The 22,794-nt window shown below is 50.0% G+C and overlaps 2 protein-coding genes across 3 annotated transcripts in view; both read right to left on the reverse strand.

Annotated features, from left to right (window-relative positions):
- LOC142420425 (butyrophilin subfamily 1 member A1-like) overlaps positions 1–9,786 on the reverse strand; it is a 29,669-nt gene extending 19,883 nt beyond the window's left edge. For both annotated transcript variants that reach the window (XM_075524343.1, XM_075524342.1), the window contains exon 1: positions 9,758–9,786. The gene's annotated coding sequence lies outside the window, so the exon portion shown is untranslated. The remainder of the gene's footprint in view (positions 1–9,757) is intronic.
- Positions 2,112–22,794, reverse strand: part of MARCHF2 (membrane associated ring-CH-type finger 2) — a 38,139-nt gene continuing 17,456 nt past the window's right edge. Inside the window, exons 3-5 of the mRNA XM_075524346.1 lie at positions 22,456–22,651; positions 8,203–8,412; positions 2,112–5,104 (exon numbers count right to left, since the gene is read on the reverse strand). Coding sequence (XP_075380461.1) covers positions 4,946–5,104; positions 8,203–8,412; positions 22,456–22,651 — 565 coding nt within the window. The 3' untranslated portion in view covers positions 2,112–4,945. The remainder of the gene's footprint in view (positions 5,105–8,202; positions 8,413–22,455; positions 22,652–22,794) is intronic.

Below are 22,794 nucleotides of genomic sequence, written 5' to 3' on the forward strand. Positions count from 1 at the left end.
TAGCAACGTTGCCCCTTGTGCTCCACTTTCTACCCAATGCGGTGGCTCACGGTCCTAGGGAGTGATTGCTCTCAGCCCAGATGAACCTCAGGATTATTGCTTTCGGGTGTGTTGTTCCACCCCCCCATTTATTTTGAGCTCAGGCAGCTGGTTGGATGCTTTTGAATATCAGCAACGCTGAGAGTATTTGCATAAATCAGCGTGCATGTCGTTGATAACCATTTTGTAGGGATTTAAAGATACTTAAACATATTTCCTTGCCTCTTTAACCTGCTCCTTCCCCTGCCACCTGGATGCATGGACCACTTGTCTGTACACACTGGTCTCCCAGCAGACCAGGCAGGTGAGTGAATTACTGAGCCAAAAGCCCTTCACTGAAAGGGTTTATCGTCTCTCTGTTAAAGGCAGGGCAGGCACATGAGCAAAACTCTCCCAGTGTCACTCCAAGCAAATATTTTCCATGTCAGAGATTGAGCTCTTTGTATTAATCCATGACAGTGTGGAGGCCAGAGCCCTGCTGTGTCCCTGGACAACCACAAAGGAACAAAACCCTGCTGAGATGCTGCAGGAGGTGGCACCGGCTCTCTCTGGGAGAGGCTTCACTGCAGGCCCCTCTTGAATCCGTAACAGCCGGTGCCTCCTTGCTAGTGTCTGGGTCCAGCCCTGTACTCTAACATCTCCTGCTGTTCCTCCTCATAGCTCACGGTTTGCATCTGTGAAAAGAAATTGCAAGCACTTGCCCTCAACTGCTTTGGAGATTTGCTTCTAGTTAAACATTTTTCTCTTCTCCTCTTAGTCCCCTCCGGACCCGTTCTCCAGCTGGGTTGGCAGTGCTGGGATCTGATCTCCCTGGTCCTCACTGACAGAGGGAGACTGCCCTGCTGCCTTTCCCTGGGGACAAATGCTTGGCCCTTGGAGGTGACCTGGCTCCAGATGCCACGCTCATCACTTGTGTGTGACTACTGCAAGGGAAAGGATGGGGATGGGGAGCAGACCCAGGGTGCCGAGGCAGGACGGAGCTGCTGAGGTGCCACATCTGCCAGGGCCTTCTCCACAGGAACATGGCACGCTCTTTTAAAACTTTTTTTCTTTTAATATAAACAAGCCCAGAGCCCTCTTGATTTGCCAGCTTGTCCAGGAAACATGGATCTCGTCCAAGATCTTATGCAAGCCTAAGGCCTTGTCCAGGGCCTTGGAAACATGTTCAAACATTGTTTTTGCAGTGGCTTGAGTGGCACTTTTAATATGCAGCTTACCAGTTTCCATCCCTCTCTTCAAAAGCAGTGCAGCTTTTCTAACCAGGCTTTGCAATACAGGTCCAATGCCCACCCTGCGGCCAGGGGCTAAGGGCAAGGCTGGGACTGCAGGTGGTGCTGGGGCTCCTCATCACAGCATGGAAAAGGGAACGATGGGTGCCTGGGTCTCTGCCCCGAGATGCCAGATCCAGCCCTGGGCAGGCATCCTGCCCCGCACCACCCTGCAGCCCCTGCCCTGACACGGGCCCTGGATGGCTCTTGGAGCCAGCTGCACAGTGTGGCCCAAGAGTGTGGATCAGCATCTCCTGCCCTGCAGCCTCGGACACAGCACCCCAAGGCCTTGCTAGGGCTCGGACGAGAGCACGGGCTGATGGCGAGAGCATGGCCTGGCAGACAGGTCCAGCGTGTCCCAGCACCCTGGAGTGAAGGGCTGGGCCGCACCGGCCGGCAGCGCGGCAGACTCGGGTCAGGCATTTCACTGGGGCAGTGCCAGCAGCAGGAGCCTCTGCAGGGCTGCATCACAGGGAGCACTGGGATTGCTCTGTGCAGCCCCACACCCACCCTCTGGAGAGGCCAAAAGGACTCCCTTGGCCCAAACATCACCTGCTTGCTTGGCCCACACCAGGGAGGTTTCTGTGTGCAGACAAGAGAAACCTGCCCATAAATGGCAAAAAGCCCTGGGTTTTGTCCAGCTTCAGCTCAAATATGAAACCTTCTGCCAGCTCCCCTGGGGACAGGTCAGGAAAGCTGCCCACAGTGCCCCAGGAAACCAGCACACAGGGCCTGCTATCAGGGAGACAGCCTAGGCTCTTCAGGCCCTCCCATCTCCTCCAGTAACAACACAACAGCCCAAAATTTGTCTCACTTTTATTTACATAATTGCACAGCCCATTTCCCCATGACACTGGAACGTGGCGGGTCAGAGACACTGATTTCCCACATCCACAAGCTGAACATCTCCTCTGGGAAGGAGGAGAAGACTCCAAGAGTCGCTATTGGGTTTTGCAAGGGCACAAACAACAACTCCAAGTATTGGCAACTACGATAAAGACAATGAAGCTGAGAGTGAAGCCACGGCCGCGCAGCAGCACAGGGCTGGGCCCCAGCTGACCCCAGCCAGGGACTTCTGGCTTTCACAGTTGCATATTTGGATCAATAGTGGGTTTCCTAACTGAAACACTGGCTCCATTAAGTCCTTACTAGGGGAACATGGTGTGGGAGTGCACATCCTTCATTACCTGTCAGAAATAGATGTGTCGCAAGACCAAGCTCCTGGGAGGCAGCCAGGGCTGGGAAGGTTAAACTAAACCCCTGAATTTTTCCTCGCTGGGAATGCCCTGGTGACACGGGGTTTGTTGGGGAGGGGCTGAAGGAAGGGGTACCCAGGACAAGGCACAGAGCAGTAGTGCAGCGCTCACTGCCAAGGGAAGGGAAGGGAAGGGAAGGGAGGCAGCGCCTGCGTGGCAGCGCCTCCGCTGCACAAGCTGATTTGAAGCAGGATGCTGCTGCTGTACAGGGACCATAACTGCAGCTGGGCTGAAGAGGCCTCTCTGCACTACAAGCCTCCAGGAGCATCGAGGGCCGAGTCATCCCTGCATGACAGGGAAAAGGGAAGGTGCCCATGGGTACGTGGCAGAAGGGAAGAGACAGGCAGGGAGGCTGGCAGAGAGAGGGGAGCAGAGATGCACAGCCTGGCTGCGGCAGAAGACATTCACCCCATTCTCAAATGAGACCCCCATGCTCAGAACAGAGACCAGCTCGGACCAGCCCACAGGGGCCCACAGCTGAGCAGAGGGAGGCTGCTGCAATACATGCTGGGATATCACCAAGTTGCATGAGAACCCTGGGACAGGAGATAAAGGAGGAGAGCAGACACAGACCAGGAGCAATGCTACTGGGAGAGACAGGGCACAGGCCCCTGCTGCTCATGCCACCAGCAACTTCCAGCCTAGGGTCAGGGAACAGGGGACACATAAGGAAAAGCATCCTGCTTTGCAGCTAGAGAGAAGGAAGAATGGCACATGGTGCTTTGAATTCAAGAAATTACAGGTCTTGATCTAGCAGGGCATCAGACTGATCCACTGATCCAGGGTTCAGCAAAGGAGCGTAGGGACATAGTGTGTGACTACCACCACCCACTGCAAGGACACAGGCACCCAGGAGCCTGCCTCCTCCCTGCTATCTATCCTCACTGTTGCAGGAGTGAGAGCCAAGGCTCACGCCAAGCAGCTGCACACAACTCTGGAGCACTCAACAGGGCAGTGCCAACACCGGCATCCTTACAGCCCACTCCACTCACAGCGCTCAGGAAAGCACAGCATCAAGCACAAGCATTGTCTGGCAGGGTGGGGAGGCAAGGACTAAAGCCAAACTCAGGGAGACCCTCGGCAGATTGGGCACTCCAAGACAGGGGTCTCGTTAGCTGGATGTGCTGGAAACACAGGTGGATGAAGGAGGAGGAGGAACACCGGCCCTGCAGGAGAAGAGACCCAGAGCCTGGTCTCTGGGAACCAGCGAACTTGGGGCATTTCACTAGAGGACATATAACAGGCAGGCAGCGCTTTCAGGGATGAACCAAATCACAGCAGCTCCTCCGGCTGCTGCCGAGGAATGTGCAAATAAAGTGCACAGAGACAGCCGAGACCACCTGCGTCCTGCTGAGCAGCTGCAGAGCACGGCCTGTCCTGTAAGTACATGTGTGTAACAGATACTACGAGAGGTCCAGCCTCAAGGTGGTCAAAGGACATCAGCAAACAGAGACTCCAACTCTCACCTTTTGGGGTCAGGAAAGCTCCTTTCAGAATCTTTTAAAAGCAAATGGCAACGGTGGCTAGTATGAGCCATCACTTCCCGCCCTCAGATCCTCCATCTACCTTTGCCAGACATCCCAAGAGCTGAGTGCATCCGAGTCCTGGGGACAAGCCAGGATCTGCAAGGAAAGCATTTTGTGAGATCACGTCTGCACAGGAAAAGATTTTCTCATTTTGAAACTTATTTTGAAATTCTCAAAATTACAGTACTTTACAATACAAAATGTCTCCATTCAGTATTACGTCATTTTACTCCTTCTGGGATTATAATAATTATTAAAAACACATAACTTTCTAGAAAGGACAGAAACACCACGAAAGAGACCAAAGAGTAACAGGAAAGGCTGCTGCAGTATTATCAAAACCAATTTAGTGCAAAGGAGAAGGGGACTTTCAAGAACAGTCGATGAAAAGTGTTCTTTATATGCTCATTTGGAGAAAAGGCATAGATTTAACCTCTGAATGAGATCAGGCTGCCAGCTTCTATACTGAAGCTTAGAACATCAACACAAAAGGACTGAAACACAATATGCATGGCCATTAAAAAATAATATTATATATAGATATATATATATAGAGAGGGAGATATTTTCCACATATGATATTTAGTTATAGGAAAGTGTCCCTGCAGACAGGCATATTCTGCCATCTGGCTCTCCTGGGCCATTTCACATGAGACGTTGATTATCTGTCTGTTTGCCATGGTATAAAGTACATGCTGACGGCAAAGTCCCTTCGGGGGGGATGATTGCTCTCTAGTGCCTCCACAGTTGCCGTGTGTCCTGTGCATGAGGGCACACCCAGCCCTCTTTGCTTCTGCCAGCCCCGAAGGGCTGCCCTCGCCCCAGCAGCCATGTGGCGCAGCGGCCGAGGGACGGCTCAGACGGTGGTTTCATCCGCGGTCTTCTTCAGGAGCTTGGCAGAGAGGAGGGAGTGGGGCACGGGGTGAGGGCTCCGTGAGGCTGGGATCATCAAGCGGACTTTCTGGTTGGTCCTTCGCCACTCCGAGTACAGCTGGCAGTGGTAGCGGAACGAAACCTGGCAGGCAATAATGCATTGGTCTGGTTACCAAGCCCCCGTCACAAGCGCCGGAGCCCGTAGAAGGCCGGAGAGACGCAGTCACCCACCCACCCTCTGCGTGCTCTCGGCATATTCCTTGTCAATCCACCAGCACCCCCCAGCCAAGGGAGACAGCACAGACCCTGAAACGGTTTGGGGCACACCACGTCCCAAGCCTTTGAGGAGGAATCAATTAATTCCTGGTAACACCAGGCTGGGCATGGCACAGCCAAAGGGGCTTTCTGGGCAGCACCAGGACAGAGGGACAGAGTTTGCCCAGCTGGTTTGGGTACCAGGCCAATGAGATGTGGCAGGGAGGAACCACAACTCGCCCCTTCACCCTAGCCACGGGCTGAAGCGAGCACCTTGTCTGGGCAAAACGAGGGTTTCTCAACAGGACCAGCCTCAAGTGGCTGAATCCAAACAGCCTCCTCCCATCTCACAGATCCTGGTGGATCTTCTCTGCCCTTTGCAAAAGCCTTCTCTCCTTGGTCTGCAACAATGGAACATTGGTTGGACTCATTTTTTTCTGACAACACTGTGGCCTGGGAGACTTGTCCACCCGGAGGGACACAGGACAGGATGCAAAGGCTGGAGGGGACCTGATCCAGCCTGGCCTAGAGGCATGAGCTGGCCCTGCAGTTTCAGAGCAGCCCTGCAAGGGGGAGCTTCGAGCTGTGCTTCCCCAGCAGGCTGGACTCCTTGCTGTGTCCTTTTGCAATCATTAAGACCACTACAGATTTTCTCTCAACTCCCGCTGATCCCTTAGCTTTGAAATTAAACTTTTGTAAAATTTCTTGAGGGAGGAATAAAACCAGCATATATTTCCCTCCTATTTATTTTCCTAGAAATTGTGAGCAAGAAAATTAAATACTGAATCCAGTCAGCCACTTATCAAAACCAAGCTTTCGTACTTCGTAAAAGTACAGGAAACTTTTGGCTGGCAAGTAGGAAGTACATCTGACAAGGAAAAGTCAGTATTCCTATTACTTTTGGATAAGTCTCAGACAGCTGCTATGAGAAATGGAGCTGCGCCACGGCATTGAGGTAATTTAGCTTATTGACCTGTGCACTCCCCTTTTTCCTGTTGTAAAGGGACAACTGTGGGATTAAAGTTGTTTGTTGATAAACAAGAAGCAAATGCATCTCACAGTCTTCAGAGACAGCATGTGAATGGGGAGCTAATGGTGCAAACCTCAAGGAAAGCTCCTGCTCCACAGGAAGGAGCTGCAACCTTGGCCACGGCCTCCCTCGCAATCCTCACACTGATTACAGCCACCCACCCACCCACGTAACGGCCTTTTGTGCCGCACAGCCCATGGTGGCATGGAAGAATTGCAGCTGAATACAGTAAATGTGAATAAAGGGACTTCACTTAATGTCCCTCTCTGTTCAAGGAAGTGTGAAGCACAGCAGAACTAGAGCCATTTTAGCCAGGACTCGTTATTTCAAAATACCCCATTTTTCCCATTTCCTCCAGATTTCCAGCTCCTCCAGACCAGCCCTGGGACAGAGAAGACAGAAGCACGTCCTCTTAAGGTTTCCAATTTTAGCTCGGCTTTCTACAGAAATGAACCTTATGCAGGACCTACATGCAGCAGTGGAGACTCTCCTCAACAGCTCCCTGTGCACTGCAATTGCTGCATGTTTTGGCAGCAGCATGGATCAGGCACTCTCGCTGCAGGCACCCCCCCAGCGCGAACGCTGCAGCACCAACTCACCCTCCCCTGGCACCTGAGTCTGTGTGGGAGAGTTGCAAGGAATGTTCTAACCCCAGGGAAAGCTGTTACTCAGAGGTCAGAGCACGAGATGGCAGGGAAATGGGCTGTGGCATTTCTACTGCCCACAGAACTGCCACCTTTTTGGGATCCCACCATTTCTCCCCCAGCAACTGCACTTCTTCCCTTCCCAAAATGGTGCTTCCCAGCAAGCAGCTGGAAAAGGGTATTGAGGGTATCAGGGACTGAGCACACACAGGGCTTTGAACAGGAGAGCCAAAATGAAGATCCAAACCCAGAAACCCACCTAGCAACAGAACACGAAAGACCTGAATGAGAAACAGAGGGAAGACCCTGGCCTGGGAAGCCCTGAGGGCTCAGGGAGCGGCAGGGCAGGGAGCTGCTCCCCAGCCCAGCTGCTCCTCTGGGCTTTCAGCTGGGAGTGCTCACAGATGTGCTACACAGCAAATCCACATTCGCTTTGCTGCTCTTCTGGACTCGCCTCAAGCTGCAAGCTCCTGGCTCTCTAATTCAGCATGTCCAAAAAGATGCAAAGCGAGGCATCTACAGGAAGCTCTTTCCCAGCACGGATCAGTTCAACATCCAGTGCCAAGTGCAGGTTCCCACTAATCTCCAGTGCCTCCAACCCTGACAGCACAGCTGTAAAGCCACAGCAGTGGGCCAGGGCAGGCTGGCTACCCAGCCTTGGCTCAGGGCTCAAATCCAAAAGCCCAATATGAGAGAGAAGTCAGAGGTCTCCCCAGGGCCAGAGTGTCCCTTGCACACACCCTTCTGTGCTACTGACATCTTAAATATATTGTGTAGGAATTTGTTTAGTTGTGGGCCACAGAGACCCCCAACAGCCAGTCTGCACCTCCTTCGGGCATGGCCAACCTGTCCTTGGCAGCACAAAGCATGGAGAGACATGATGGCAGATTATTTAGGGGTCAAACATTTTCCAGATTTTATTTTTCCCCTAAACCACCTGGGTACTAAGTTTGTGTTTCTTCTCAAAAATAGGAACAGGCACAAAAGCTGGACCACTGCCTGCCCCCAGCACCAGACCTTCCCACCCAGCCCCAGCCACGCTCAGGCATGTCTGCACCTGGGTACATGACACCCCAGGGAACACGGCTTCCATGTCAGTCTGGAAAGCAGATGATCAGGAAGTGGTTTCTCATTCTCAGCAACAACTTTAGCAGCTCCCATTTGAAGATAATTAAATGGACATTCAAGAGAAAGAGCCCAAGGTTTTCTCACAAGGGGAGTCAGAAATGGCTGGCTGCACCGACATGGTGCGAGCCAGTACTTCGATCTCCCTTTTGAACAGAAACAAGGCCCTGGGCAGCAGACACTTACCAGTGTCCAAAGGACGTAGATTGTGAAAAGTGCTATAGTTAGTGCTATGAGTCCGATGGCCTCCAGTCGGCTGTTGAACTGCAAATGATCCTGGGCTCCACGCAGACACAGCCAGCCGGAGATTGCCGCCAGGGGAGTAATGAACAGAAAACACACCATGTCGCAGAATAGGGTCCTCTTCTCATTGCGGGGACCAGGATCCTTCAGCCACTGCAGGAAGGAAGGGAGAAAGGGCATTAGTCAGTGGCATGCAGAGCACACAGCGTGCTAGCAAAACAGGACTGCTATGCTGGGAAGCTCTCACATGCTCTCTGCATGTACCTGGTGCATACACTATGTCGTGGTTTAGCTTCAGTTGGCAATTAAGCACCACACAGCCGCTCGCTCACCCTCCCCCCCCAGTGGGATGGGAGAGAGAATCGGAAGAGCAAAAGTAAGAAAACTCGTGGGTTGAGATGAGAACAGTTTAATAATTGGAAAAAAATTATTATAATAATAATAGTAAATTGTAATGAAAAGGAAAACAATAAGAGAGTGAGAGAGGAACAAAACCCAGAAAAAAACCCAAGTGATACAACTGCTCACCACCTGCCGACCAAAGCCCAGCCAGTCCCCGAGCAGCAACCGCTGTCCCCTACCCAGCTCCCCCCAGTTTACATCCTGAGCATGACGCTGTATGGTATGGAATAGTCCTTTGGTCAGTTTGGATGAACTATCCTGGCTGTGCCCCCTCCCAGCTTCTTGTGCGCCCAGCAGAGCATGGGAAGCTGAAAAGTCCTTGACCAGTGTAAGCATTACTTAGCAACAACTAAAACATCAGTGTGTTATCAATATTATTCTCATACTAAATCCAAAACACAGCACTATAACCAGCTACTAGGAAGAAAATTAACTCTATCCCAGCCAAAACCAGGGCAACTTAACTCACATAAACCTTCACAAAAATAGAGCTAGAGAGTGTCAAGTATATTTTTAACAACCAACAAGGGAAAGGGAAGAGACAACTGAAGAATACATGCAGGAGAAGGCAGTAGTAAATACAGAAGCTACCTGGGCTCTTCACTGGAGCAGCGAGGAGCAGGCAGCAGCTAGCAGACAGAGGGAAGTCGGTTCAGTAAAGCCCAGCTTAGCAAAGATCTGACAGGTCTCGGATTGAGCTTCAGTAGAAACAGATCCAGGACTCTGCAACTGGTGTAGGGGCTATGGGAAACCAGGGCATTGGGGTCTGTGGCCAGGCCAAGCCATAAGGGCAGCTCTCCCAAATCCAGCCCTCTGGTTCCTTTTGGAGAATCGTGACATTTCAGAGTTTCACTCCTGATTTAAATCAAATCTGAAATACCAGGTCCACCTGAGAGACTGTGCAAGGCAGCTCTGCAGAAGGAGTGCTCTCAAAGGTACGGCACTGTCCTTGGGGCTCGAGCAAGCCGCGGCAGTGCTGCTCACCAGGGAGCCTGGCGCCCAACCAGGGCCATCAGTGGGGAATGCAAACACCCACGCACCCAGTATTTTCACAGAGATGATGACAGAGAGGAAAAAAGCATGTCACTTGAGCAACTAAGAAACCAAAACTGGAGGAGGCCAGGAATAGAAAAGCAAAAAGAAAGTGAGTAACTAGCAGAGAGCTTTGCACCTGAGCAGACGAAGCAGGACAGCAGCCGAGGAGCCATGGTGTTGGGCTGGCCCAGGCAGAGGAAGATAACACAAACCCATTTTCTTTTACAGAACAACCTGTGCCCAAATCTGCATCTTTCTCACAGAGAAAGCCTTTGACCGTTTCTAAAGAGAAAGCAACACAACTGTCAGGTGAGGAGGGACACAGAGCTCGGCTGGCTGGGGGAAGATCCCCCATTGCTTTCTCCCAGATCTCAGTGGATCACAAGTGACCGTGAAGGGACAAAGCATGATCACACAGACACAGCTGCTGAAAACTCCACCCTCATGACTGCAAAATCCCAAAGACCTTTCCACTGCTGGCGGCCATCTGCTGGCCACCACGTTACAGGCAGATGAGACCTACCGACAGATACACTAGAATGTGTATCCCTTCCCATTTTCAGGCTTGCTTTCTTGCCTCCCAGGCAGTAAGTGATCCATCACAGTGGAGGTTACTGCACTTTGCTCTGTGTTAATAAGAGGCTTTGCAAGTGCTTCTCTCTTGCAGCTCTCAAAAATTAGCAGGTTGCAGAAAAAATGCAGCTCTGTTGCAGGCAGGTTTCCCTCAACAGGCGATCTCAAAACATTCACTACTTTTAGGAGTCCTGACTTGCTTCCAGTGTGGGTTCATTTTAGATACTTGACTTCAACAACAGCAATTATTCTAGTTTTCCTGGGATTATGCTATTTTCAGCCTTTCCTTTCCTTTTTTAGAACAGCAAGCAGCTGTGGTTTCTACCAATACCCAAAATTGTTACAGCACATTTTTACTGGGAGTTCTGTATGCTGGGCTGCTGGATCCTTCCCTTCTTTCCTGCATGAGGGCCGCTGGTCTCATTTAGGATTTTTTTTCTCAAAAAAAAAAAAATTGGAGAACATGATCAAAAAGGCACAGTCAGAGCAGGGAAGGGAATATTCGCAAGGCAGCCAGGGCCAGGCAGGCACGTCCTACTTCCAGACTTGGAGTAGGGTGCCCACTTTTGAACAGGAAGCATGAAAAGGGACCCATCTGAGAGCTATGCACACAAAGCTCCTTCCCTACAGGGGAAACTACAGTTTAAATAGCAATACAGAAGGGGTGGTGGTAGGTATGCAAGAAATTAATGAGACCACACCGGGCAAAACACAGGCAACAGGCAACCTGAGGACATGGCTGGCCAGAAAGACAAGCAAAGTGTTGGCCCAGAAGAGGAGCATGGAAGGGTGCACACAAGTTAGTGCAGATTTAACTATGGAGAGAGTCTAACATGAGGGATATACAGCGAGACACAGCAGAGGGGTGAGGACAGGATGAGAAGTGCAGACAACTTTTGGTGAAATGGGAAAGAGAAGGGGGAGATGGCAAATGCGGGCAAGGAACAGCAACGTGGCTGGGGTGGTCAGAGCCACAGTAGCAGCATGCTCTGCAGACACCTGCGATGGGACACTGAGCTGGCCAAGAATGGAGGAGAGGATGCTGCAGCAACAGATAAGAGCCTGGCCAGGAATTTCAGCTGGGAGGACTGATAAGCAAGGTATTTTAGAGATGTGACGCATCTGAGAAACCCAAACAGAGCAAGAAAAAGTGAAGCTAGAGAGCAAGCTGGGAGCTGAAGAGCACAGACAGATCTGGGGACCGAGTAATGCTCCTGCAATAACAGAGGACAAGTCAGAAGCATTTTTAAAGCCATTCTGAGCACAACTTGATGGCCAGACAGCCAGAAGGAAATTTCAGAGCAGCCACAACTGTGGTTTGGACAGGAGGAGCTGGGAGAAGGGAGGCAGACCTGCAAGTCACCCCTTGTGTGGCTCTGCAGAGGAGATTAGTGGTGATGAGCTGCGTGGGGAAGATAAGGACCACACACGCAGTCCTGAGCAACCCTAACAGGAAGCGAGGGTGGACGGCAACTCATCTACGCAGTAAAGCTGCTCCTACAAACAGTGCATTGGCAGGCCCATCGTTTGAACCCCCGGCCATGCGCCTGGCTCTCCCTACTCCAGCCAGCACGGGGCTGCCCCAGCTACACAGCACTCAGGTGAATGCTGAATTACCCTGACTGGGCCAACATCCCTCTAGCAATCCCAGAGCACCCCGTCCCCTGTAAGAGGACATCTTGGGTCACTTTTGACCCTCATACAATAAGAAACTCAGGGACTGAAGGCAGATAGGTATTCTACTGCTTCTTATTCTATTTATATTCCTTGTGACCTTTGAAAATCCTTCTTCCTCCCTAAAATGGGAGCCAAACACGTAAAGGCAGGAAGCAAATTAATTTCCTTTTGAAGTAGTTGATTTACTTTGCCAATACGCACTGACACAGTAAAAAAAGAATACAATAAGCCACCCTAAGGGCGCAGGGTTTCTGGCACAGCAGCACATTAGTGCATACGGAACTTAAAATAAACTTTGCAAACAATCCAAAAAGTGGTCAGTCAGATTAAACAATTTTTGTAGGGAAAACTATCAAGTAAACATGGGAAAGCAACAAAAGCACAACTTGGCCTTCTTCCAGGCCAAGTCAAAAAACAATTGCTTCCATGCTGCAATCATGCGTGAGACTAAGGGGGCTGGCATGCTTGCTGCCCACTTCAGCTATGAGCTGGGCCCCTGCTGGAAACCACCTCTCTCTGCTTGTGCAACAAGAAGTTATTCTGGGTACCACCATATTTCTTTGTCTTCCAGCACGATTCTGAGGCTTTCCCAAATGTTTTTTCTACTGGGATCAGCAGGGTTGTGGAAGGGAGCTCATTTCTTGGACCCACGGCAGGGCTATGGGATGATGACTATCTGATCTTTGGGTGTTGCAGTGCCCATCAAACTAGGGTGAGCCCCAGGTGACAGAAGGCAGGAGGGAATGCAGAAAAAGGCACCAGGACATCATCAGCTCCTCTGGAAGCCAAGAGCAGAGCTCAAAGTATAACAGAGCAGTCTCCCAGACAGTCCATCCCAGCACCTGCTACTCTGCATGTCTCGGAGGTCGGCTGCATTCTGCCACTTGGGACCAAGGGGAATGGCCTGATGCAGGACTCTCCCAGCACCGCTCAGCACCTTGCAGTCTTTCTGGGAGGTTACAAATGGGTGTTTTAGAATAAGCTTTCATTGATCTTTACAGCTCACTCGTGTTGCAAAATGTACATGGCTGTGAGCTATCGGCCCCTGTTTCATAAAACACATTGCATGCAGCATTCACGTGCCAGCTGATGGCAGTCCCATCCCAAGTGGGATCAGCGCAGTGCAGTACCAGCACCTGTGGGACCAGCAGTCTCCAGCCAGCATGTGCTTGGGTCTCTCCCAGTCTCGCAGGTGGACCACCCGCTCTGGTGAGCACCGTTCAGGACCAGCGTGACCTGCCAATCTTACCAGCTGACCCTGCCACGAAGCTTCCCATGTGCTTCACAGCTACAGTAAGCCGCAGCAAAAACAGGAGCATTTGGCTGTGTAAAGCCAGCTGCATTACAAAACATCCTGTGTCCTTTCTGTCCACCAAATAATTAGCCTATGGCTGCTCAGGCGCCTGTTAATTTTCCTTTCACTGCTGATATGGTGCCTGGCCACGTAACCCAGAAAGAAAAACATGACCTTGATTCACAGCAGTACAATTAGCCCTGTCCCTGCCCTGAGAAACATGTCGAATCAAAAAACACAGCTTCAGAAGAAAGACTGTCACATCCCTTCCCTGGGTGTCCACCAAAACCTCCTTGCAGGCCACCAAGCCTCATGGGCAGCCCCAGCAGGATGGTCCTGTTTCCTTTACCAAGGTGGGGAGGGATGTTTTCTAACAGAGTACTCAGAGTTCAGGAAGCCAAGACCCACAAACGCTCCAAGCCCTTCAAGCAGAGCAGTTAAATGCTGCAGAGCAAAGTTACCCCTCCTCATCCTCCTTTCCCCACTGTGCAACTGCCTGCTGTTGATGCTCCATGAACCTCAACAAGCTGAATCTCTCCTTGTATGGGCATGAGAGCCTTTCCGATGCACTCAGCCCAGCTCCAGCCACCGGGAAGCACAGGGCACTGGGCTGACCCAAGGAGAGCAAGGGGCGCAGGAGTGCTAGAAACAGTGGACAGGAGAGTAACTAACCCAAGCAGTGCTGCAGGTCACCTGGACACTCTCCTACACAGCAGCAGGTGCCTCTGTGGTTGGTGTCACCATGGGAAATGCCGCACCACGACATGCACAAATATGAGATCACAGCACCACCAGCAGCTGCACCCCAGAGAAACCCCACTGGTAGCAGGTCCTCTAGATCCTCAGGGCACAGACAGGGCTGGACAAAGTGGTGAAGATGGACATGTAAGGAAGAGACTGGCGCTGGTAAGTGCCAAGAGCACAGGGATGAAGTATTTCCAGTTTTGGCCCCAAAGAGGCCATTCCAGGTTTGCAGAGCAGTGCCAGGGACTGCACAGAGAAATACCAAGAGGATCTAGGGTGGGATCTGAGAACAGCATCTCCAGACAGCAAATGCAAACAGAGAGAAAGGAAAAGATGAGAGAGGAATGGGACTCGGCAGGAGCCAAGAGTGATTTGTTTTCCACTAGATACAGGAGTCTAACATAGGCTTGCACTGAGAAAGGAGAGACACAAGCTGGGGAAGGGGGTAGAGGAGCACAGACAAGACAGAACAGTGCAGCAAGTTCAGCAGAAGAGTTCAAGGAAAGCAAAGAAAAAAGTCTGTCTGCGAGGAAGATAAGGCTGGAGAAGGGTGGGGGAGAGCTGACATCACATCTCAGTTCTCTGAACTGGAGGGGGGGCAGCGATCACTGCACTGGGCTCTGCGCCCAGAGGCAAAACTTCTTTTCCTAATAACGTAAGCAGGAGTAATAAGAATATCACCATTGCTCCCTGCAAACCTCACTTCGCTTGTACCAGAGACGTCCCAGCAGCACCTCCCACAGTTACGGAGGTACGGGAGGCTAGTGAGAGCAGAAAGACTGCACGTGGCAGACCCACAGGAGGTGTCCTAAACAGCCACCATACTCCAGCGTGACCTAAACAGCCAAGCAAACATCTCTGAGAATTTCAAACACGCTTTGTTGCAGGCGACAGTTGTGTTTGGAAGTCACACTTTCCTTATGAGACAAAAAAAAAAAAAAAAAAAAAAATCCACTGACCTATATAAAATACCCAGCTTAAGTGAACCAAAACTATTAGCAGTCAGTGAAAAATAAGCATCTTTTAATCAAACCTGCATAATAAAACACAAAGAAAAACAGTAGGAGCAAAAAACTTGCAGTCTCCTGTACTGCATACTACCCTTGGAAGGAGCTGTTTTGCAGAGGCATAGGGACATGCAGATATTACTAAAGCTGCCATTTTTCAATAAAGCATGTTAACACTTATATTGCAGGAAAGCACCAGCACTGAAGACATGGAAGCAGAATTTTCTTGGGGTTCCATCATGAGACCTGCTTGCAAGGACAGAAATATGGGAACAAAGGGTGTGGCTAAACTGCTCCAGTGGTGACTAATCCACCAGAGCAATCTTTTTTTGAATTATTGAGCTGTCTCAAATGAGTTTTTCTTTAGCAAAGGTATTAAATGCTTAGGGAAGCATTACAAACAAGTCATGCATAACACTCATTAGCTTTTACCATCAGGATATGTTGGCTTTCGACATCCTGGTAATTTTAGCAAAGCCAGAGCCTTGGCCTCAGCACCAGAAACTCATGCCCACTCCCAGAGCTGAGTCCTGTAACCCCTAGGTTCCTCTCCCTAGGATTTACATGATGTGTGGACAAAAATACATCCTTCCTCTTTAACATGGACTGACATTTTGCTGGGATTAAACAGCTGCTGTTCTGACACCTGCCCGAGCTGCCAGCCCGGGACATTTCCGCGCAGAGACCTCGGCTGCTCGGCACAGACCCACGGCGCTGATTGCCCAATGCCAGGATTGCGCCAGGCTGAGTAGGCAGTGCAGGCCAAAGGAGATGGGAAACCAGAGCTGACTCACAGCATGGGCAGATGGCCTGAAATGGGAATCTGGGCAGCAGAGATGGTGTTTCCCATTTAGAAACACTCAGAGGGGACAAAATTAACAACAGGTTAAAGTTAAAACACTTTACAAGCGGTTAATGAATTGAAAAGAGAAATGAGAAGGTCAGTGCCACAGCAGAATACACAAAACAAGGCGGCCATGGAAAGGAAATACTTTTGCTGGTAACCTGGGAAAGCAGAGGGCAAACGGGCAGGAGTGGGCTCAGGCATACAAAACACGGACCGACCCGTGTTCCCACCTCACGTTGTAGGCAGCGGGCTGCAGCCAGGGAGAAGACCAGGAGCCGCAGAAACAAAGCCACAGCATCACCCTGCATAACGCTTTCTAGAAATACACAACACATCCAATACAGTACCAAATGTCTCAATCCATGCAGTTCTGCCTGAAATCCTAGAGGACAAAGCATCTTCAGCGAAGAGAGCACTTCGTAAGAGAAAATAGGTTTGTGATGGATTTAGCCGCAGACCAAAGAAACGAGTTTACGTGGAAGGGAGAACACTAAGAGGGGGGGATATTTAGATTCGTACAATGAGCTGCCTGTAACAGCACTTACCTTGGTCCTCCTAGAGCCAGAAGGAAGCAGGCACCTCCAGACAAGGTGACCCATCCTAACTTAGGTTTCTAAGGAGGCAGAAATTAATTGATCACAAAAGGCATTTCCTTCTCTCCATAGACTACAGGTCTGTAAAGAACAAGGTTTGGCTGAGGCAAATTTAAGGTGTAAAAAGTTAGGGCAAATAAACCCAACCCTGCCTAGAGAACTGTCTGACCATCCGTGGCCTGGGAGAAAGAGCTGTCTAGACTGAAGCAATGCTTCATTTCCAAAGGCCTACGCTCCTTCTTCTACAATGCTCTGGACAGCAAAGATACAGATGTTTCCTGAAGATGAATCCTATGCAGTAACTCTGCATTTTCTGTGCTTAACATTATTGGACCAAAGAGGAAACTACCTGTTCCGGGAAAGCTGTATGCACTGCAACTTATGGTTTAAACATTTCCTCTAAATACCTACTGCTGAAGTCTTCCAGGTAACATAGAAATGCATTTTGCACTTTTTGCATCACTTCCCTGTAAACACATGGATGCACATTAAACTAACATTGATGTAAGAAAGTCAAATACCGGAAAACCATCCCTCTTCAAGGCTTGGCCATCTTGTTCTCTGCTGGGGACATGCTCCTCACTTGAGAGCCCCAGTCCACAACCCTCTTGTGCTGGAGACCATTTCAGAGAGCCAAGCAGAAGCCACTTTCCCCTTTCACAGCAACAGGCTCCAGCGTGGCAGCATCCTGCACCTCTGGCTACAGACCCTCCCCAGGCGGCTGCGACTGCAGTTCAACTCTCCATCTTCACCTGCAGTGGTTCAAAACATGCCCCCAAAAAAGCACTCAGCCCATCAATCTCACAGCGTAACAGCTAACAAAAGCCTTTCATGGTTTTTTTTCAGATTTCAACCAGCTGCTTAGTTAAAAAAAAAAATAACTGAACTAGGCTGAACTGCAGAAGATATCCTCCCTGCACCCATGGGCCAGCCCGTGGCTGCCAGAGCTCGCTCCGGGCTCAGATGAGTCCCCCACTCCCGGTTCAGAGATCAGGCACACTGGCAGCGAACACTGTTACTATTTTTGATGCTGACAGACCACAACATAAATAAATGGCTGCTTAAAGAAAATAAAAATACAATTCTATTAAAAAATTCTCTTTAATCCATACTGAACAAGGTTGCTGTCTTCCCTCCGTAAAGGAGGCTGCAAAATTACATTACTGTTTGTGAAGTGCTCGGATATCACAGCAATAAGTACCCCACAGAAGCCCATGGGGAAATGAATAATTTTGTCTTGTGAGCAGGGATACAAGAGCACACAACCACACAACACAGTGAGATAAACAAGGTTAGCTAGTGGGCATCTTTCACCCATGCACTGATCCTGGAAAACGCAGTCTGTGACCACGTAGAGACCACACTGTAATGCAGATATACGAGAGGGCTGAAGAAAAAACTAAGGCAATATTGGTTGTGGCATTTCCTGACTTTCAAGAACTTTCTGCAGTTTCCGCAGAAGCATTTCAACTCGACCACATAGCTTCCCCACAGCGCTTGCCAAAACGCCTCCTCCAGTCCACAGTCAACTCTCAGCCTCTCTCCTTCTAAAGGCTCTTCAAACACACATAGACAGAGCTAGTTTTTCATGGGGCTGATGGCCCATTCCCACGGAGATTGGCTGTGCTGACCAGTGACCACCACAGCCACTACGAGCAGCTCTACATCTCCCCAGGCTGGAAAGGTAGGACACAGCAGAGCAAACAGCAAGAGCTAGCTGCTTTCTCCTGTGAGGACCAACATGAGCAGGTAGTGTGTCACCTAGTTCTCTTGCGGGTTTCACGGTGGCCACGTGACAGCAGAAGAGAGCTAGGATGCCTGGATAGCCTTTCACACCTGGGACAGGCCCTTTTATCAACACCACTGCCACAAAGCATGCTCCCGCATCGTTCCCAGTCCTAGTCTCCATCCCATTTATCCTCCTCTGCTCGCTCATTTCTATTTTGACTTCCCAGTTTTACTTGGTGAACAGCAGATTTTTATCAGACCTAATAAACAGCGCACTCACACATGAGCATCACTTCCCCAAAAGTTTCAAAACACTCTGCTCCCCACAACAAAGGAGCAGAGAATTTCTCAGATAAGAAGGCTGAGGGAAGCGTGTAATTTTTAAATGACTAAGCAGCCTCTTTCCCTAGCCCTCTTCTCAGAAACAGATGAACAACTTGGGGATGACGCTTCCCAAAAGTAGTTAGTGAAGAGCTTTGGCCCAATCTGGTGTGGGGATGAGATTACACCAGACTGCAGACAGAGGGTATTAACAGAAAGTGCCAGCAAGCTGGCAAAGTGGTTATCAGCTCTTTCAGAAGGGCTCTGCGCTAAGGGCAGAGCCTCTGCTAACAGCAGGCGCGCTTCTGAAAGCAGCCAAGTTCTGTAAGTTGGCCTCTCAGTGAACAAAGAGCCCAAGCAAACATCACATGGTGAAGCACACTCATTGTCGCTACTTCTGACAAGCACAGATTTTGGTGGTGCAGAAGCTCCGAGTGGTTCTAACAACTCCCAAAGAAAACGAGAAACTGACCTCCAGGACATTTTCTGCAGACTCCAGGCAGGGATCAGAGCATTTTACAGCATGGTGGAAGTAGTACAACAAAAACAGGCCGTCTTTCCAGCCAGGTGAGCCATTTCACTCTAGCAGGAGCCCTCCGCCCGTGACGTGCCAGGTATGCAGTGCACATGCTGATCAGCTGAACCGCGCTGCATGGAGACCCAGCACACCCACCCACGTGCCTCGGCCACAGCACACACGCTGCTCAGTGCAGCTTGTACCGGACTGCAGCACTCCATCACGTGGTGGGGAAGCGCTGCTGGCCCCTGAGAAAGAGCAAGAGCAGGCTGCTACCATGGGATTTATTAAACCAGGCTACAGGCTGCTCCTCAAGCCAGGGAAAAAGCTTGCTGCCAATGAACTGCAGGCAAGGGACTCACTCTAGGGCTGCATGACGATGGTGAGCTGCACGTTAGACTCTGCTCTACGGCAGGGATCACTCTCACCAGCTAAGTGGCAACTTTTCATCAAGTGTTTACCAGCCTGCAAACTCACAAGGCACTAACGGCACTTTATGCAAGCTGTTCCCCCAGCAAACACAGGAGGCACCACAACAGGGCAGATCATCCCCTTTGCTGTGCTCACAGACAGTCCCCAAACACGACAAGTAACAAATAATTCACATCCCAAAGCCTTCGACAGCTATCAGTAATGGCTTGAAGGGTCTATTCCTCTCTGAAAACACAGTGGCATTTCTCTTGCATTTGAAGCTCATTAAATGCTGCCCACCCATCACCTCTCAAAGCTCAAAGATTGCTTGTTGGTCACCATACCCTTACAGGCTCTAGTTCAGAGAGGCTCTTCACAGATTTCAACAGGAATTAAAATTTGATTGTCCCAGGCTGCTCACTCATCCACCCTGGAGTACAAACAAGAAGGTGCACAGAGGACCCATGACTTTCCTGTTGCACTGTCCCAGCCAGCTCCTCTTGCCTGCTGGAGGCACAGACGTCAATGTCAGAGGAGAAACTCCTCCAATATACACTGGTCTTTGAGATTTTATTCAAGTATGCAGTTTTCTAAGCCTGTACTTGTTATGAGGTGCTACAGCATCTGTGAACTATGGCTAAATGCACTTCCACATGTTTGTTTCTGGGCATGAATACTTTACTAGCTCTTAAGCTAAAACATCTGAAACCTGCACTCAAAATTTTGGCCCGCATAAGCCCTAGCAAACTCACTGTTACTGACTGGGCTTGCCTGCAGTGTGTCCTCAAAGCCAAGATACAGCCCTTCCCAAATGTTTTAAAGCAGTGGTTTTCAACCTCCGAAACAACCATTTGAGAGTTTTTGGTCAAAGAGCCATTTTATATGTTTTAGCAGCTGGGAGAAAAGCAGTAAGACACAGACAGCACTAACCACTGATGTAATGCTCTTTTACAAATTGCTTTGCTAAATACATGGTTTGGTTTAGCACTGTAGTCTAAAGCCTTTTTCTGTCTGGGGCTGTGAAGTCAATGACAGTCAGTTGTAAATTAAACAATCATTACAACTGAGTATGAATTTGCCAAACTGAAGCTTCAATGCTTCCCCAGCTGGGGGGCTCTTTTCTCCTCCAAGGCTCACTGGGCACCCAGAGGAGATGGGAGTGTGGGAAGGAGAGCTGGGGACTGCAGGAAGGAGGAGGGGGCAGGTATCGTTTCCAGAGGGAGGTGGGAAGGGAAATAACCTCTAGAATTGATGGGAATGGAAACAGAGGTGGGAAAAGCAACTTAGAATTCCAGTTGTGACTCGGTTTTAGTCTAACTGATGGAGCAAGGGGAAGGAGACAGCAGACAAGAGCAGTCACAGTTACAAACAGAATTAAGCCCCGCCTCCCCACACATACACTTCTGGTGGCAGGCACCAACAAACCTTGGATAGCTGGCAGGTAACAGGAGTCTGTTGTTAAGAATCAGCTCACAAACCTCCTCCTGCAGCCTCACGGACAACAGTGCAGCAGCACTGCTTTGCATTGGTCTGAAATGCTATCAACAGGAAAAGTAACTTCTAAAACAAAAACCAGAGCTACGTGCCATAGTCCAAATACAGCCAGGGGGGCATGTGATGAAAAACCATGCAGGGACAGGGCACACACAAAGAAGTGGAGTATTTGCAGTGGTGGCTCCAGACGACGCTTTCCCACTTCTCTCATTGCTGATGGCTGCAGGACTGGGGGGGCTCCCAAAATTGTTAACTGTCAATCCCCACCTGCAGACTGATGCTTCTCTGCAGTTGCACATTGTATTTAATGAACACCCAAGCCCAACCTCGCAGCAAGCTGACACAGGGAAGAGCCTGCCTGCAGTTTTACAGGCAGTGAATGGGATCTGAACGGCATGCGGGCAGCAAGAGCAGCAGGGCCTTGCTTCGATCTTCCAGGTTGGACCTCAGGTGTGCCAGCAACACCCTCCTACGTGGTCCTGCAGCACCATCAGAAACAGTAGCCATAAACATCACCTGCTCACCTGCCAACACAACTCATGTATTTAGACAGATTAAAACAAACCGTATTCTAAAACAAACCATTACAGCCTTTTGTGCTGTAACTCACTGATTTACTTATTCCTCTTTGGGGATGTACACTTGAATTCTGAGGTCAGAAGATGGCCTAGTTCAAGCTGCCCTTGTTCCCCACATGTAAAGGCCTTCATTACAGGCAGCTGCTATGAACTTTGGGGGCCAAAGGAAGTCTGAAATGTGAGCACAGCAGATTGCCTAAACAGGGGAACGAAGAAAGCCTTGTGATAAAAAGAAACAAAACAAAACCAAACCAACCCACCAGCCAGAGCCTGGATTGTACCTTCCAACTCTGGGAGGCTGATGGACCCACCAGGAAGCTGGTCCCCCTACAGTCAAGGCAAAGAGGAACATAAGGACTGGCTGAGCCATGTCCTGCTTTCTCCTTTGACTGGGGGGAATACAGGGCAGCAGCAGGGCACCACAGCTAAGCAGGAAGGAGCAGGACCCAAAGGCTTTGATGCACACAATATCAGCCAAGGGAGGACAGGTCTTTTATGAACAGTATCAGCAATCGCCACATCTCACTTTTCAGAGCAGAACTTGACAAGAAAGTCACATGCAAGGAAGCTGCACTAATGCAACACTGTGAGATAAGATTAAAACTAGCAGGAGAAAAGAATATTTCTGAGTGCTTCATATTTCAGTTGGTCATGCGGTGACCTCTGCGTTTTAATGCTCAGGTGTCAAAGTATATCTACAAGTGCAATGTTTTCTGTAGTCCTACAGCCTGTCACTGGTAGGTAGCATGTAGGGGGTTCACAGGTAAGAGTTGCCCCAAACATCGCTACTGCATTTTTGCAACTATGTCACTTGGTCTGATAAGAGACTTGATCTCTCTAAACAAATTGTTCTTTGTGAGTGCTAAGGTACTGCGAGGAGGAGGAGACAGCAAGAACCACAAGGACAGTAGGGCAAATCAGTAATTTCCTCTCAAATGGTAAGGAAATAAAAGTGAAGAGGGAAGAAAGCGGTACCTCTGTCAAAGGTCTCGGTCTTCTCTCTACAACAAATTCTGTGTGGCAGAGCTCACAGTAACTTGTGTTGGAGGAGGACAACCATTTTTCCAGGCAGCTCTTGTGCACGGTGCCCAGTGTTCCTGTGCAGTCACACGGGGAAAGCAGTCCCTCCCCATTTCCACCTTCATGACAGATTCGACAGATGGGACCATCACTAAAGAGGCAGACAAACAGAATGAAATCACGGTCAGAGCAGGCAGAACGATACAGCCACATCAGAGAACGGGGTCCGATCCCACCAAGCCCCAGAAGGGCACATGCACAGCAGGCAGCATGTGGCAGAGCATGCCAGGCGTG

Source organism: Mycteria americana, chromosome 24, assembly GCF_035582795.1.
Source record: "Mycteria americana isolate JAX WOST 10 ecotype Jacksonville Zoo and Gardens chromosome 24, USCA_MyAme_1.0, whole genome shotgun sequence".
Classification (NCBI taxonomy): Eukaryota; Metazoa; Chordata; class Aves; order Ciconiiformes; family Ciconiidae; genus Mycteria; species Mycteria americana.